The sequence below is a fragment of the Octopus bimaculoides genome, chromosome Z (assembly GCF_046866305.1).
Source record: "Octopus bimaculoides isolate indiv1 chromosome Z, ASM4686630v1, whole genome shotgun sequence".
Classification (NCBI taxonomy): Eukaryota; Metazoa; Mollusca; class Cephalopoda; order Octopoda; family Octopodidae; genus Octopus; species Octopus bimaculoides.
In genome coordinates, this window is record NC_142944.1 from 22,237,959 (window position 1) to 22,251,328 (window position 13,370).

The following is a 13,370-nucleotide window of genomic DNA, read 5'->3' on the forward strand; positions in this document are numbered from 1 at the left end:
AATGGAGAGTGCTGTACTGTGCCACCTTTCTAAGGCAGTTGCGAAAGGCTATCAAGGCCAAACGCTAGGAAAACTGTCGAGTGTTTTTCTTTCATCGAAACAAATACTCCAGTGCACAAGTAATTGGTTTCGATGGCTGCTGTGTGTGATTGGCTTTCGACTGCTAAGCCACCCTCCCTACTTTAATGATTTGACCTCATCTTATTATCTATATCCCCTACATATATAAAAGAAAATCCTCGGTTTGGAACCAATATCATAGTGATGATGTCTTATCAGCTGTTGAAAACTTGTTTAACTAACAGGATAGCTTCTTTTCCAAGTCAATCGAAGCAATGAATCACTGAAAGAAGTATGCAGATGATCCTTTCTGTTTGATTTTCACTTTTCAATTGCGTCAATTTTATTCCAATTTCAAAAATGTGTATTGTTCACATGAACTAAACCAACAGTATGTTTATCCAACATTTCACAAAACTTTATTAAAACTTCCATCGTTGAATCTTTTAACATTGTAATGTTGTCACTTTGTACAAAATGCCAGCTTCCACATCCTGTTCTCTGATGGAGGGGAAAATGATCAAACTTTAAACCTCTGTTACAGTTTTCTAAAGTTTTTCTGGAATAAGTGAATAGCATCAGATTCAATGGGAAAAATTACACCAATATATCAAATTTGAAAATTTTCGCTTGATTTTAAAATTTCAGAAGGTGAAATCAAGCAGAAAAGATCCTAATATTTAAAAATGAACTTCATTTGGTCACATTCTATGACAATATAATGGTCATCCTGTTAACTTTCCAGTCAATACTCATAATAATAAAAGTTATTATTGAACATTTGTTTGCTTTGATACCCAAATTAGAAAACTTCACCTTGTTTGTAAAAATTTTGGGTACTACAGGAGAAGTGTGGACCTGAGTTCTGAGAGTGTGCATATCACAAATTTGCGCGTGCACGCGCATTAGTTGTAAGTAGTCGATTTTAGCTCACAAGGCAAATGACGAGACGCAAGGAGGTAAACAGAGGTAAACAACGAGATGCTCGGACGCGTGCTACTTGCTGTAAAAGGAGCGAGGTTATCCATGTAATACAAAAAGAAAATTGCAGATAAGTTGAATATAAAAGTGAAAAATAATCATTGAATACTGAAAAAACATTCACCTCCCCTAACTTTAAACCCTAACCCTAATCCCTAACCCTTAATAAAATATGGGAAAAGCTGGAGATGAATGTTTTGAAAACATTCTGAACTATCTTTCAGAATGGTTTACTTTTCAATGAAATATCATTTTGTTATTTTTCATGTTTTTATTCAATTTATCTGCAATTTTCTTCTTGTATTAGATGGATAACCCACCCTCCATTTACAGCAAGTAGCGAGCGTCTCGTTTTTTTACCTGTGTGCTAAATTTGACTACTTACGACTAACACGGGCACATGCGCAAATTTGTGACATGCATACTCCCAGAACTTGGATCCACACTTCTCCAGTAGTGCCAAATTTTGAAACTGAGTTTGCACCCCCTAAGCAAATTTTGTTCCCGGGCCACTGACGGTTAACAGTCTAGTTAGGGTTAGGGGATTAATACGATATACACCGTTACAGCACTAACTGTTTTCAACTGAATAGACGTCAGTGATTAGTAGAAATTATCGAAATAAGACAATTTTTTACATGAAATAAATTCGAATACAAAAATATTTTTCTGTTCTATAACACAAAATAGATAAGTATACGAAGTTTGAAAGTCTTTCCGTACCAAAAACACTACATAAAACATAAATGAAAACTGGCGCCCCCGTTTTAAAATAGATCCCAACCCCTTAAAAACGAACTAAATTATAGATCATGATTTCGTAGTTATTGTAGTATTAAATATATTACCAGAATATATTCAGTGCTGAATTTATTCTGAGTAAGAGGCATATTTACCGAGATGCAATTCGAAATTCCCGCCACTTACACAGGGAAATAGCGACGAACAGTCGTCTATATGCTATGCTGGATACATGGTGTTCGTTTGGTATGTTGATTCACTGTTTATTTCTATTTTTCTGGACCATATTATACTGACGAGTAGAAGTTGTATAATACTACAATAACTACGAAATCATGATCTATAATTTAGTCCGGTTTTAAGGGGTTGGCTTTGAGAGTTGCATTTCCTCGCATTCGGTAAAAATGTATAAATATAAATATATATTTCGGGAATAAATGATGGATTTTTTCCCTTATGAGGTTTTTTTCACGCTAGCTACTTGATAAATTCTTGTAAAAGAATTCGTCCTATTATTGAAATTTATTTATATATATATATATAGATAGATAAAACTTACTTGGAAAAGGATGCGTGGCATTCGATCATATAATAATATAAATAATATATAAACATATGCATATATCTATATATATATATATGTATATACCTACATCTATATGTATACATAGATACATATATGGGTACAGAACATCACAAAAAAACGTTAAACACAATGAGAAATGAAAACATAGAAAACAAACTTTGGCATAACTACAGGGTTTTACTCCCCAGACTTTGGGAGGTCATAACTTTCAGAAAAATGAATATTTTTTTAATGAAATTTTCTATGCATATAGTATTTACGGTAGAGATGGACTATATGTAATCTGAACCTTTCCCTCCCTTATTTATTAATTTTTTTTTACGGAATCCCACGTTTTAGGCTATGGAGATTCCGATTCTGAAAAAAAATTTTTTGAAAAATTTCAATCCCCCCCCCCCCACCAAGCAGGCTATTTACATGCTAGAAATAACAGCCAAATCTCACAAAACTAGTGTTAGGGTTAGGGTTAGGGTCAGGGTTTGGGTCAGGGTTAGGGTTAGGGTTTGAGTTAGGGTTAGGTTTACCCTGTGGATCTATATAAAAACCAGGTGGGGGGATTGAGATTTTTGAAAAAATTTTTCCAGAATCGGATTCTCCATGGTCTGAAACATAGGATTCCGTAAAAAAAACAAAATTTAAAAGTGGGGGTATACCCAGATTACATATACTCCATCTCCACCGTATTTATTATGTAGAATCCGAATATACAAAAATTTCCGGTGAAAGTGTTTTGGTGGTCTTCTTTCAGTTTCCGTCTACCAAATCCACTTACAAAGTTTTGGTTGGAGAATGTTTTCATGGTATCCGGAGTATTTTGAGCGGGATCGTTGCCAGTGCCCCTGGACTGGCTCTTGTGCTGGTGACACATGAAATTTCTTCGAGCGAGATCGTTGCCGGTGCCCCTGAACTGGCTCTTGTGTGGGGTTGTTGTAGGATTTTTGAGCGAGATCGTTGCTGGTGCCCCTGGACTGGCTCTTGTGCGGATGACACATGAGGTTTCTCGAGCGAGATGAGCGTGGCCGTTGCCAGTACCGCCTGGCTGGCCTTCGTGCGGGTGACACGTAAAAGCACCCACTACACTCTCTGAGTGGTTGGCGTTAGGAAGGGCAGGTTAGATTGGAGCCTGGTGTTGCCATCCGGTTTCACCAGTCCTCAGTCAAATCGTCCAACCCATGCTAGCATGGAAAGCGGTCGTTAAACGACGACGATGATGATGATGATGTTTGTGTAATTTGGATGCACTTGATAATACTACCGCCAAGTAAGAAAGAATTTAACACATTTGTAGGGTAAATATCTGTTATTGGAATTGGAAAACTGAACACTTCCCAGTTACCTTCCAAACCTTTTAATATTTGTATGTGTGCCCTCTCACAGGTTTCAAGCAGTGAGCTACAGTCTTGTTGTTTGCTCCACCTTGAACGGTTCAAGTCTAACATATTAACCATTGTATTTATTTTTCAGTCCATTGCTAATTTAATCTATGTTTGTTAAATTATTACTTTATCTCTCTCTCTCTCTCTCTCTCTCTCTCTCTCTCTCTCTCTCTCTCTCTCTCTCTCTCTCTCACACACACACACACATGCACCTATGTATATGTAAGAGAATATAAGTATGTATGTCTATCTCTCTCTTTATATATCTATCTATATATATATATTTTTTAATCTTTTCAGCAATATGTCTTGCTGGTTGTCATCCCACTCAAGGATCTTGTGAAGTACCGGGAGAATGCAAGTAAGTGCAGCATTTTCTATTTCTTCTAATATTTATGACCGATTCTTTCCTTTGTTTATATTTAGCATCATCATCATTACTGTACATGAGAAGACTCACCCACTATAACAGAATTGAAGTCCTAAAACCAAGGTGGCATGTAAAATGCATTGGTCCTGGTGCCACTAAAAAAGCACTAGTAATGGTGCTACTTAGAAAGCATCCAGTACACTCTGTGGTGTGGTTGGCATTACGAAGGACTTCTAGCTGTAGAAACTAAGCTTAAAACAGACTATGGAAGCTTGATGCAGCCCCTAGCCTTACCATTTCCTGTGAAGCCATCCAACCCATGCCAGCATGGAAAACATATGCTAAATGATGACAATGATGATGATGATTGCCATCCATTTTTCCATACTTCATCAGTCAGACAGATTTCAGATACGTACATACATAAACCATGCATATCGCCATATAAAGATGGTTCTATGTATGTGTATGTGTGTTTGTGTCTCCTTGCCCTGATTATACATTGTGGTTGTAAGCAAATGATGCTGTCATACAAGCTGTGTCATTCATTTTCTGGCTTCCATGCAAACATGTCTGGTTATGGAGGAAATATTAACCTTGTTTGGAAGCAGGTGAGAGTTGGCAACAGGAAAGGCATCCAGCTATAGAAAATGAACCTCAGTGAATTCTGTCAGAACCATGCAAGCATGGAAAAGTGGATGTTAGAAAAATGATGATGATGATGTATTTAGTTTTGTTGAAACATCTGTCCATGTTGTAAGCTGACTGTAAACTGGATATACCCACAAGTTCGTAGCAATAGCAAACTTGTTTTTATTGTGAATATTTACAGTCACTTGATCAATTTTGCTATTGAAGTATGAGGAATCAGTCAACCATATCAAGCAAGAGATATATCAATACATATTAGCCATACTGTGTGTGTGTGTGTGTGTGTGTTTGTATTTTCCTTTTGTCCTTCTTGGGTTGATGGCTCAATATAATAGATTATAATTCTGCCACAAATACAAAAGTATTGTACCTATCTGAAAAATTATTATTATTATTATTATTAAGGTGGTGAGCTGGCAGAATCATTAGCAATCTGGGCGAAATGCTTAGCGATTTTACTGCTCTACAATATGAGATGGATAAAACAAGGAGTAGACAAAATTTTGGGGTAGTTGACTGAATATAACTTTTGAGGGTCATTTCCTATACTCATGGTCATGCTTCATGACTTAACTAATAAAAGAATAGTGTGTGTTCATTGTGAAAGTGTCTGGCTTAGTAGTTAGTGTGATGGGATCATGGCCATAGGGTCACAGGTTCAGTTCCTCGTGTGAGCAATACATTGCGTCTTGCAACTGTTTGTTTGCATAATGAGATCTAGTTGTGTTTCCTCAGGCGATATATGAGTATTGTCTTTGTTAGTTTAAAATTGTTGACTTCAAAGCCATCTCCTCTGTTCCTTGTGCTTTGAATTTAGTACCAGCTGATAGACCCATGGTGTGTGCCGCATGAGTGCACATGTCTGACTGCTATGAATGGTAGTAGATGGTACTGGCTGGCATTTAAATGGGATTGGCCTTCTATTTGGTTGTATTTCTGATCTGTTCTTCATGGTTGGCTACACATGTGAATTTCTTAAGATGACCTTTAGTATTCAGTGGTCACACACATACACAGAGACTCATACATATGCTCTCACACACACATACACACATATATACATGTGTGTATGTGTGTGTCAAGAAAAGGATCAAAGGCCCTTCATGCGCAATGGGCTCCTGAGGTCGGTTTCTTGGATTCTGTGCTGTACTTATTCTTTGCTCTGGATGGGATGCTGGCTTGCCACAGGGTTTACTCATTTTTGCCAGTGAATGGATTGGACCAACATGAAATGATGTGTTTTGCTCATGAACACAACACATTGCCTGGGCCAAGAATTGAAACCACAATCTTACGATCATGAATGCAACACCCTGACCACTAAGCCATGCACCACTTTGTGTGGTATCTCCAGCTGCTTTAGATGCCAAGATATCAAAAATTGTCAAAGTGTAGTACAATGGTTCTACTATGGAATGGTGAAACTATTTTGTCGTTTTTCTGAAAAAGCAACGTTTTGGATTTACAACACTTTTGCATTATAGCAATGATATATATATATATATCAGCGTTGCCTTACTGGCACTTGTACCGGTGGTACATGGCAAACAACATTCGAGCGAGGGGTTGCCAGTGCTGCTGGACTGGCTCCTGTGCAGGTGACACGTAAAAACACCATTTTGAGCATGGTCGTTGCCAGTACCGCCTGACTGGCCCACGTGCTGGTGGCACGTAAAAGCACCCACTACACTCTCAGAATGGTTGGCGTTAGGAAGGGCATCCAGCTGTAGAAACTCTGCCAAATCAGATTGGAGCCTGGTGCAGCCATCTGGTTCATCAGTCCTTAGTCAAATCGTCCAACCAATGCTAGCATGGAAAGCGGATGTTAAACGATGATGATGATGATGATGATGATATATATGCATGTGTGTGTGTATGTATGCTAGTGCTACATAAAAAGCATCCAGTGGTTGGTGTTCAGAAGAACATCCAGCTGTAAAAACCTTGACAAAACTGACCTGACCTGTGCTGATGCCATGTAAAAGCACTCAATCCACTCTGCTGGGTGGTTGGTGTTAGGAAGGGCATCCAGCCAAGAAAACCCTTCCAAAATAGACACAGTAGCCTGGGGTAGTCTTCTGGCTTCTGTCAGACTATCGAACCAATGCCTGCATGAAAAGTGGATGTTAAATGGCGATGGCAATGATGATGATGATATATATATTTACACGTACACAAATATATTACTACTATTAAGATAATTGGATTCTTGTGTTGCTGAAGACCATGTCTTTGGATTCACATGCAACACCTTAAAGGCACTTACATCATTAATTTTTCCAGATTTAATATTCACTGTCTCAGGAGATAAAAGGGGAAAAGATTAAAAAAAAAAAAGAAAACCTAAAAGAATCATTCATTTCATAAAATATGAAACACCTCAAATTCTGAGGGAGTAGTGTGTGTGAGAGGGAGACATCACAATATCAATGTGCAGTTTAGTTGAGTAATGCATGAGAATTTATTCCGATAGCAATCTGCATGTTTGGTATTAAAATGCATATACTGAAAGGTAAATGCATCAAAGAGCATACATGGCGTTATTAATATGTCCATATGCAATCACCCAGAGATTTCTGTTTTTGCTGGGGTTTTTTTTTTATAACTGAACACAGGTGCTGCCTGAGAAGAGGAAGGAAAAGGAAAAAAAAAAAAAGGACAGAACTTAATATAGTCTCACACACATATATAGTGAGAGAGAGAGAGAGAGAGAATGTATGCGGTGGTTGTGGTTAAAGAGGGGAGAAGTAAGCCTTATCAAGAGAAAACAAGAAAACTTATACCTTCCATATTGATTTGTCATGTAGGTGCTGTTATTTTGTCTCCAGGTCAATGCTGTGATCAAAGGTGTTCCAGCTGTGACCAAACATCCTGTCATTTTTTTTTTCTTTTGTTAAACATAGGTTTATCTTATGTTACATTATCCAATGTGTACTTCCATATACATTTATGTGTGTGTGTGTGTGTGTATATATAGATATATATATATATATATATATATACACACACACACACATATATATATATATATATATATATATATATATATATATATATATATATATATATATACACACACACACATATATATATATATATATATATATGTGTGTGTGTGTGTATATATGCGTGTGTGTATGTGTATGTGTGTGTGTATATATATATATATATATATATATATATATGCACACATGTATACATGCAGTCATCTCATCCTGCCCACTCACCTACCCTCAAGCCTCTATATCATCTCACCTATTCTCACCACCTCTGTTGTCCCTTGTGGACAAGTTCCAGCACCTCTCCACCATCATCATTTCTCTCACCATTCACACTTTTCTTCTAACTCTCCGACTCACGTTCCTTTGTTCTCCAACTGAGGCATCCATGTGTCTCCTCTGCAGCAAGACACTTTTACATCCATCCCTTCTATCCCTTAAATCTCTCAACTTGCTCAAAACTACCACCTCTCAATACTAACTCACCACTCCCAGTTGAGGAATTTTTGTCTGGTGACTCTGCCAGTGCTGGTGCCACATGAAAATCTGCCCAGTATACTCTGTATAGTGGTTAGCATTAGGAAGGGCATCCAGCTGTAGAAACCATGCCAGAACAAACAATGGGGTCTGCTAAGGCTCCCCAGCCTTGCCAGCTCCAGTCAAACTGGAACCGATGCCAGTATGAAAAACAGACGTTTAATGATGATGATGATGATGATGATTTAGGGACATGAGAAGGTGAACTGGCAGAATTGATAACCTGTAAGACAAAATGCTTAATGATATTTTGTTTGTCTTTACATTCTGAGTTCAAATTCTGTTAGGTTGAATTTTCCTTTCATTAAGGCGGTGGGGAGGGTCAATGAAATAGGTACCAGTTGAATACTAGGGCTGATGCAATCAACTAGCTCCCTCACCAAAATTTCAGGTCTTCTGTCTGAATTAGAAAGAATTCTTATTTAGAGTCTTGGAAATAATTTAGTGATAGACTAAATGCCTTGCAGTATTTGATTAATTCTCTACTTTCTGAGATCAAATCTCACCAGGGATATCACCTTTATTTTTCTTTAATTTTTAAATTTTCTTTACATATTTTTTTCTTTCATTAGAATGTTATAGAATTAATTTGGAACTGGAGTTGATTAAAGCATATATGTTCCTGTCTGAATGTGCACCCACTGACATAAATTTGAGATATTTTGATAATATAATAAATATTATGATAAAATAAAATACCAGTTAAGTACCAAGTTCAATGGTACTGACTGACATTCTCCTCTCAAAACTGCTGCCTAAATCAGAAATGAATAGTTTGTGGAATTTCTTTGGTCTCTTTATGTTTTGAGTTCAAATCCCACCATGATTAACTTTGCCTTTCATCCTTTCAGGGTCAATAAAATAAGTATCTGTTGAACACTGGCGTTGTTGTAACCAACTTACCCTTTCATTTTTTTAAAGTTGTTGGCCTCATATCAAAAATAGAAACATCATCATTATTCGAAATCTATTTTCTGTGCTGGCATAGGCTGGATGGTTTGACGTGGAGCTGGCCAACTAGCTTGGAGCTGATTAGACTCTGATTGGCTAATGTGACAGCTGGATGCCCTCTCTAACATGAACCATTTAACAGCCTGTGTTGGGTGCTTTCTACAAGCCACCAGCATTATCTTCATCATCATCAACATCATCATCATCATCATCATCATCATCATCATCATTATTATCATTAGAAGTAGGAGTAGGAGTAAGGTAGTGGGCTTTTGTCTTTCATCCTTTCAGGATTAATAAAATAAGTACTAGTTGAGTACAGGTATTGATGTAATCGACTTAGTCCTTCCCCAAAAATTTTGAGCCTTGTGCCTATAATAGAAAGGATTATTATTATTATTATTATTATTATTATTATTATTATTATTATTATTATTATATAGCTAGCTGGAGATGATGTTTCCTGGGGTTAAATAGCAGTAGCATTTGTCCTAACTAGGACTGCCACGTTATGTTGGCAAATAATCTTTACTATTATTACTATTGTTTTCTCTTCATCACAGGTTTTGTTAGAACTCTTGAAGTCTTGCATGCATAGCGGGCTTACTATACCTGCAGCCTATGGTACCATGCTATCCGTTCTTTTCAGCTATCTAATACTTCCTTGATTATTCTGGCCCTGCCAAGGAGGCAAACCTTTTGTAACAGTTCTACTGGATTCTCTATTCCAATTTCCTTTATATTCCTCTTGATGCCTTCTGATATTGTCCCCAAGGACCCAACAATAATTGACTCTATCCTTACCTTCTTCATTTTCCATAGCCGGGCTATTTTGTACTTAAGAGGGTTGTATCTATCTATCTTTTTATCACTCTCTTTTTTTACTATTCGTGGGTCATCAACTATATAGCATATATGGTGCACCTTGTCAACCACCACTAGGTCAGTTTGTTATGCTCTAGAACCTCATCTGTTTGGAGTGGGAAATCCTAGAGGATTTTGCTAGTCTCCGACTCTGCCAATCTCTGCAGTTTGTGCTCATACCATTATTATTATTATTATTATTATTATTGTGTGACAGAGCGGTGCATGCCATCAAAGTGACACTGGGGTAAAATATATGAAGCCCATTATAACCATCATGACTACCCGTCTGATAAGGGTACACCAGGTGCATGCATCACAACCATATGTGCAAGACATGGTGATCTCATATCAAGATAAACAGCGCATGACCTCACAGGTGAGGCCCAGTTAGAATTTTCTTCAGGTTGAGTAACCCATTCCGCTCAAAAGGTCCCTGAATAAAGGGTTGTTTAAGGATGTTGAGCAAAACACCCATGTTTCCAAAGGTGAATTATCCAAACCCCAAAGAATTCCTCTCAACACATGGCTATGATGCTTCCCCACTACTCCTGCTTGTGATCAGAGATGCACATATCATCAGCCACTAAGGGACATGCTCAATTGGTTAAAGTCAAACAACTGACAAGCAAATCTGTGGTATTGAGCAGAATATTTGCTGTAGCCCATCTTTTATACCAAGACAAAACAATGTACATGATAACACTTCCAATCAATTAAGATCAGAAGCCATGAGAGCCACTGCCTGGTGCTGCATCAGGCCATTTATCATTATTATTATTATTATTATTATTATTATTATTATTATTATTATTATTATGGTGTTGTATCTATAGTACAAAGAAATCTTCTGATTATTATCATTATTATTGTTGTTATTATTTTTATTGCTAGAGAACATTCACACTGAAGGAAAAGAAAGTACAGCTAATAGTCTTGTGTGTGTGTATGTGCATTGATTAATGCATGTTGATGCATGTATTTATTGCATGTGTGTGTGTGTATGAACATCTATGTATGTACATGCATTCAAGTTTCTGTATGTGTGTGTGTGTGGTGTGATGACTACCTACCAACACCTTCACTAAAATTATGTAACACCTTGTTTTCTGTTCATTCCTCTTCCTCCACCACCACCACCACCACCACACATCACCTACCTTTCTCTTATCTCTAGCTTTTTTTCTTCTCATTGACCCTATCCAATTGCTTCTCACCCCCCTCCCCTCCTTCCACCCTGGTACCATTGTTGCACTAAATATAGCTGAAAAGAGATAAACTAATAGAATGGGGTGTGGTTCTTTATGTTCACAGAACTCTACAAGAAGGTGACCCTAAAAACTTTTTCATTTTTTTTTGTCAGTTATCTTTCCTCATACTTCACACAATCCACATTTAAAATATAAAACGTTTCTCTTTATGTCACCCCCTCCCCAACATCTCTCTCTAACTTCCTCTCACAATCTCTCACATGTGTATCCACACACACACACACACACACATAAATGTATATATGATATATCTGTGTGTGTGCATACATGTACATGTACAAAAATACATTTGTGTCTATGTGGTGTGTGTATATACATATGTATCTGTATGTGTGTGTATATATATATATATATATATATATATATATATATTAACCCATGCCAGCATGGAGAATGAATTTGGATGATATGCATACATATATACACATATACATATGCATATATGTACATATGTATTTATGTGTCTGTGCATCAGTGTATGTTTTATGTGTGTGTGTATATGTATACACACACACACATACATGCACAAACTCATAAATGCACATACACAAAGTCGACATAAAACCAGTTAATGATAAATCTTGTCAGCTGTAGGATCAAACAGCATGATGGTTTTGGTCCATATGGCCCACAGTATCACTTATCTTTAGAGCAAGCATCACTGAGGTGATGCACAATATGATTAGTCTGAAGGAATGAAACACAGAAGACAACAACATACAGGCAAGTTGAAGAATTAAACAAATTGAATGTAGTATAGTTTAATTTAAACAAATGTAGTCTTTTGATTAGTCAGAAACAAGCAAAAAGAATGTCTGCAAAAATGGAAGATAGGAGATACACTCACATACAGACAGATATAAAGCATCCTTTAAATATGTGTGTGTATGTGTATATTGTTTATCCTTTACTTGTTTCAGTCATTAGACTGGCCGGGCTGGGGTACCGCCTTAAAGAATTCTTTTAGTTGAGAGCATCAATCCCAGTACTTATTTTTATACCTGGTATTAATTCTGTTGGCCTTCTTTTACTGTACCACTAAGTTACTGGGGCATAAACACACCAACTACGGCGGCGAGCTGGCAGAAACGTTAGCACGCCGGACGAAATGCTTAGTGGTATTTCGTCTGCCGCTACATTCTGAGTTCAAATTCCGCCGGGGTCGATTAAATAAGTACCAGTTACGCACTGGGGTCGATATAATCTACTTAATCCGTTTGTCTGTCCTTGTTTGTCCCCTCTGTGTGTAGCCCCTTGTGGGTAGTAAAGAAATAACACCAACACCGGTTGTCAAGTGGTGGTGGGAAGAGAGGAAAAACCATACACACACATATGTACATGATGGGCTTTTTTCAGTTTCTGTCTACCAAATCTACTCAGGGCTTTGATCAGCCCAAGGTGCAATCCAGTGAGATTGAACCTTGTCGGGACCATGTGTTTGGGAAGCAAACTTCTTACCACACAGCCACACCTGTGCCTATCACCTATGTTATACATTAGTAATATAATCATCTAACTTATGCCAGAATGGAAAAGGAAAAACATATAAAAAACAAACAAAAGAATATGGATATTTTATCCTGTTCCTGCTGTACTACCATTATTATTCTGCATTTGAGAATAAATTATTTCCTTATCTGTTTCTTTCAATACATCTCAGTGTTTCTAAAAGCAAACTTTGTTTACATTTATCATAATTTGAATTAAACAAAAAAAATATCATTATCAATCATTGTCATCATTATCATCATCATCATCATCATCATCAACATTCTCATCATCATCAACATTCTCATCATCATCAACATTCTCATCATCATCTTTTTACACCCACTTTCCTTGCTGGCATGGGTTGAACATTTCTCCCAGTTAGACTTCAAGCATTTATTTTAGTATACTGCTCTGCTAACAGGGTAAGAGACACTTCATCGTATTCACATATTATTTCAGCTTCATTTGTACAGCTGGATGTCCTTGCTAACA

The 13,370-nt window shown here is 37.1% G+C and overlaps 1 protein-coding gene across 1 annotated transcript in view; it reads left to right on the forward strand.

Moving 5' to 3' along the window:
- Window positions 1-7,422, forward strand: part of LOC149132169 (protein jagged-1-like) — a 163,036-nt gene extending 155,614 nt beyond the window's left edge. The window contains exon 4 of the mRNA XM_089364968.1: window positions 4,045-7,422. Within this exon, the coding sequence (XP_089221094.1) occupies window positions 4,045-4,109 (65 nt within the window). The 3' untranslated portion in view covers window positions 4,110-7,422. The remainder of the gene's footprint in view (window positions 1-4,044) is intronic.
- The last annotated feature ends 5,948 nt before the right edge of the window (window positions 7,423-13,370 follow it).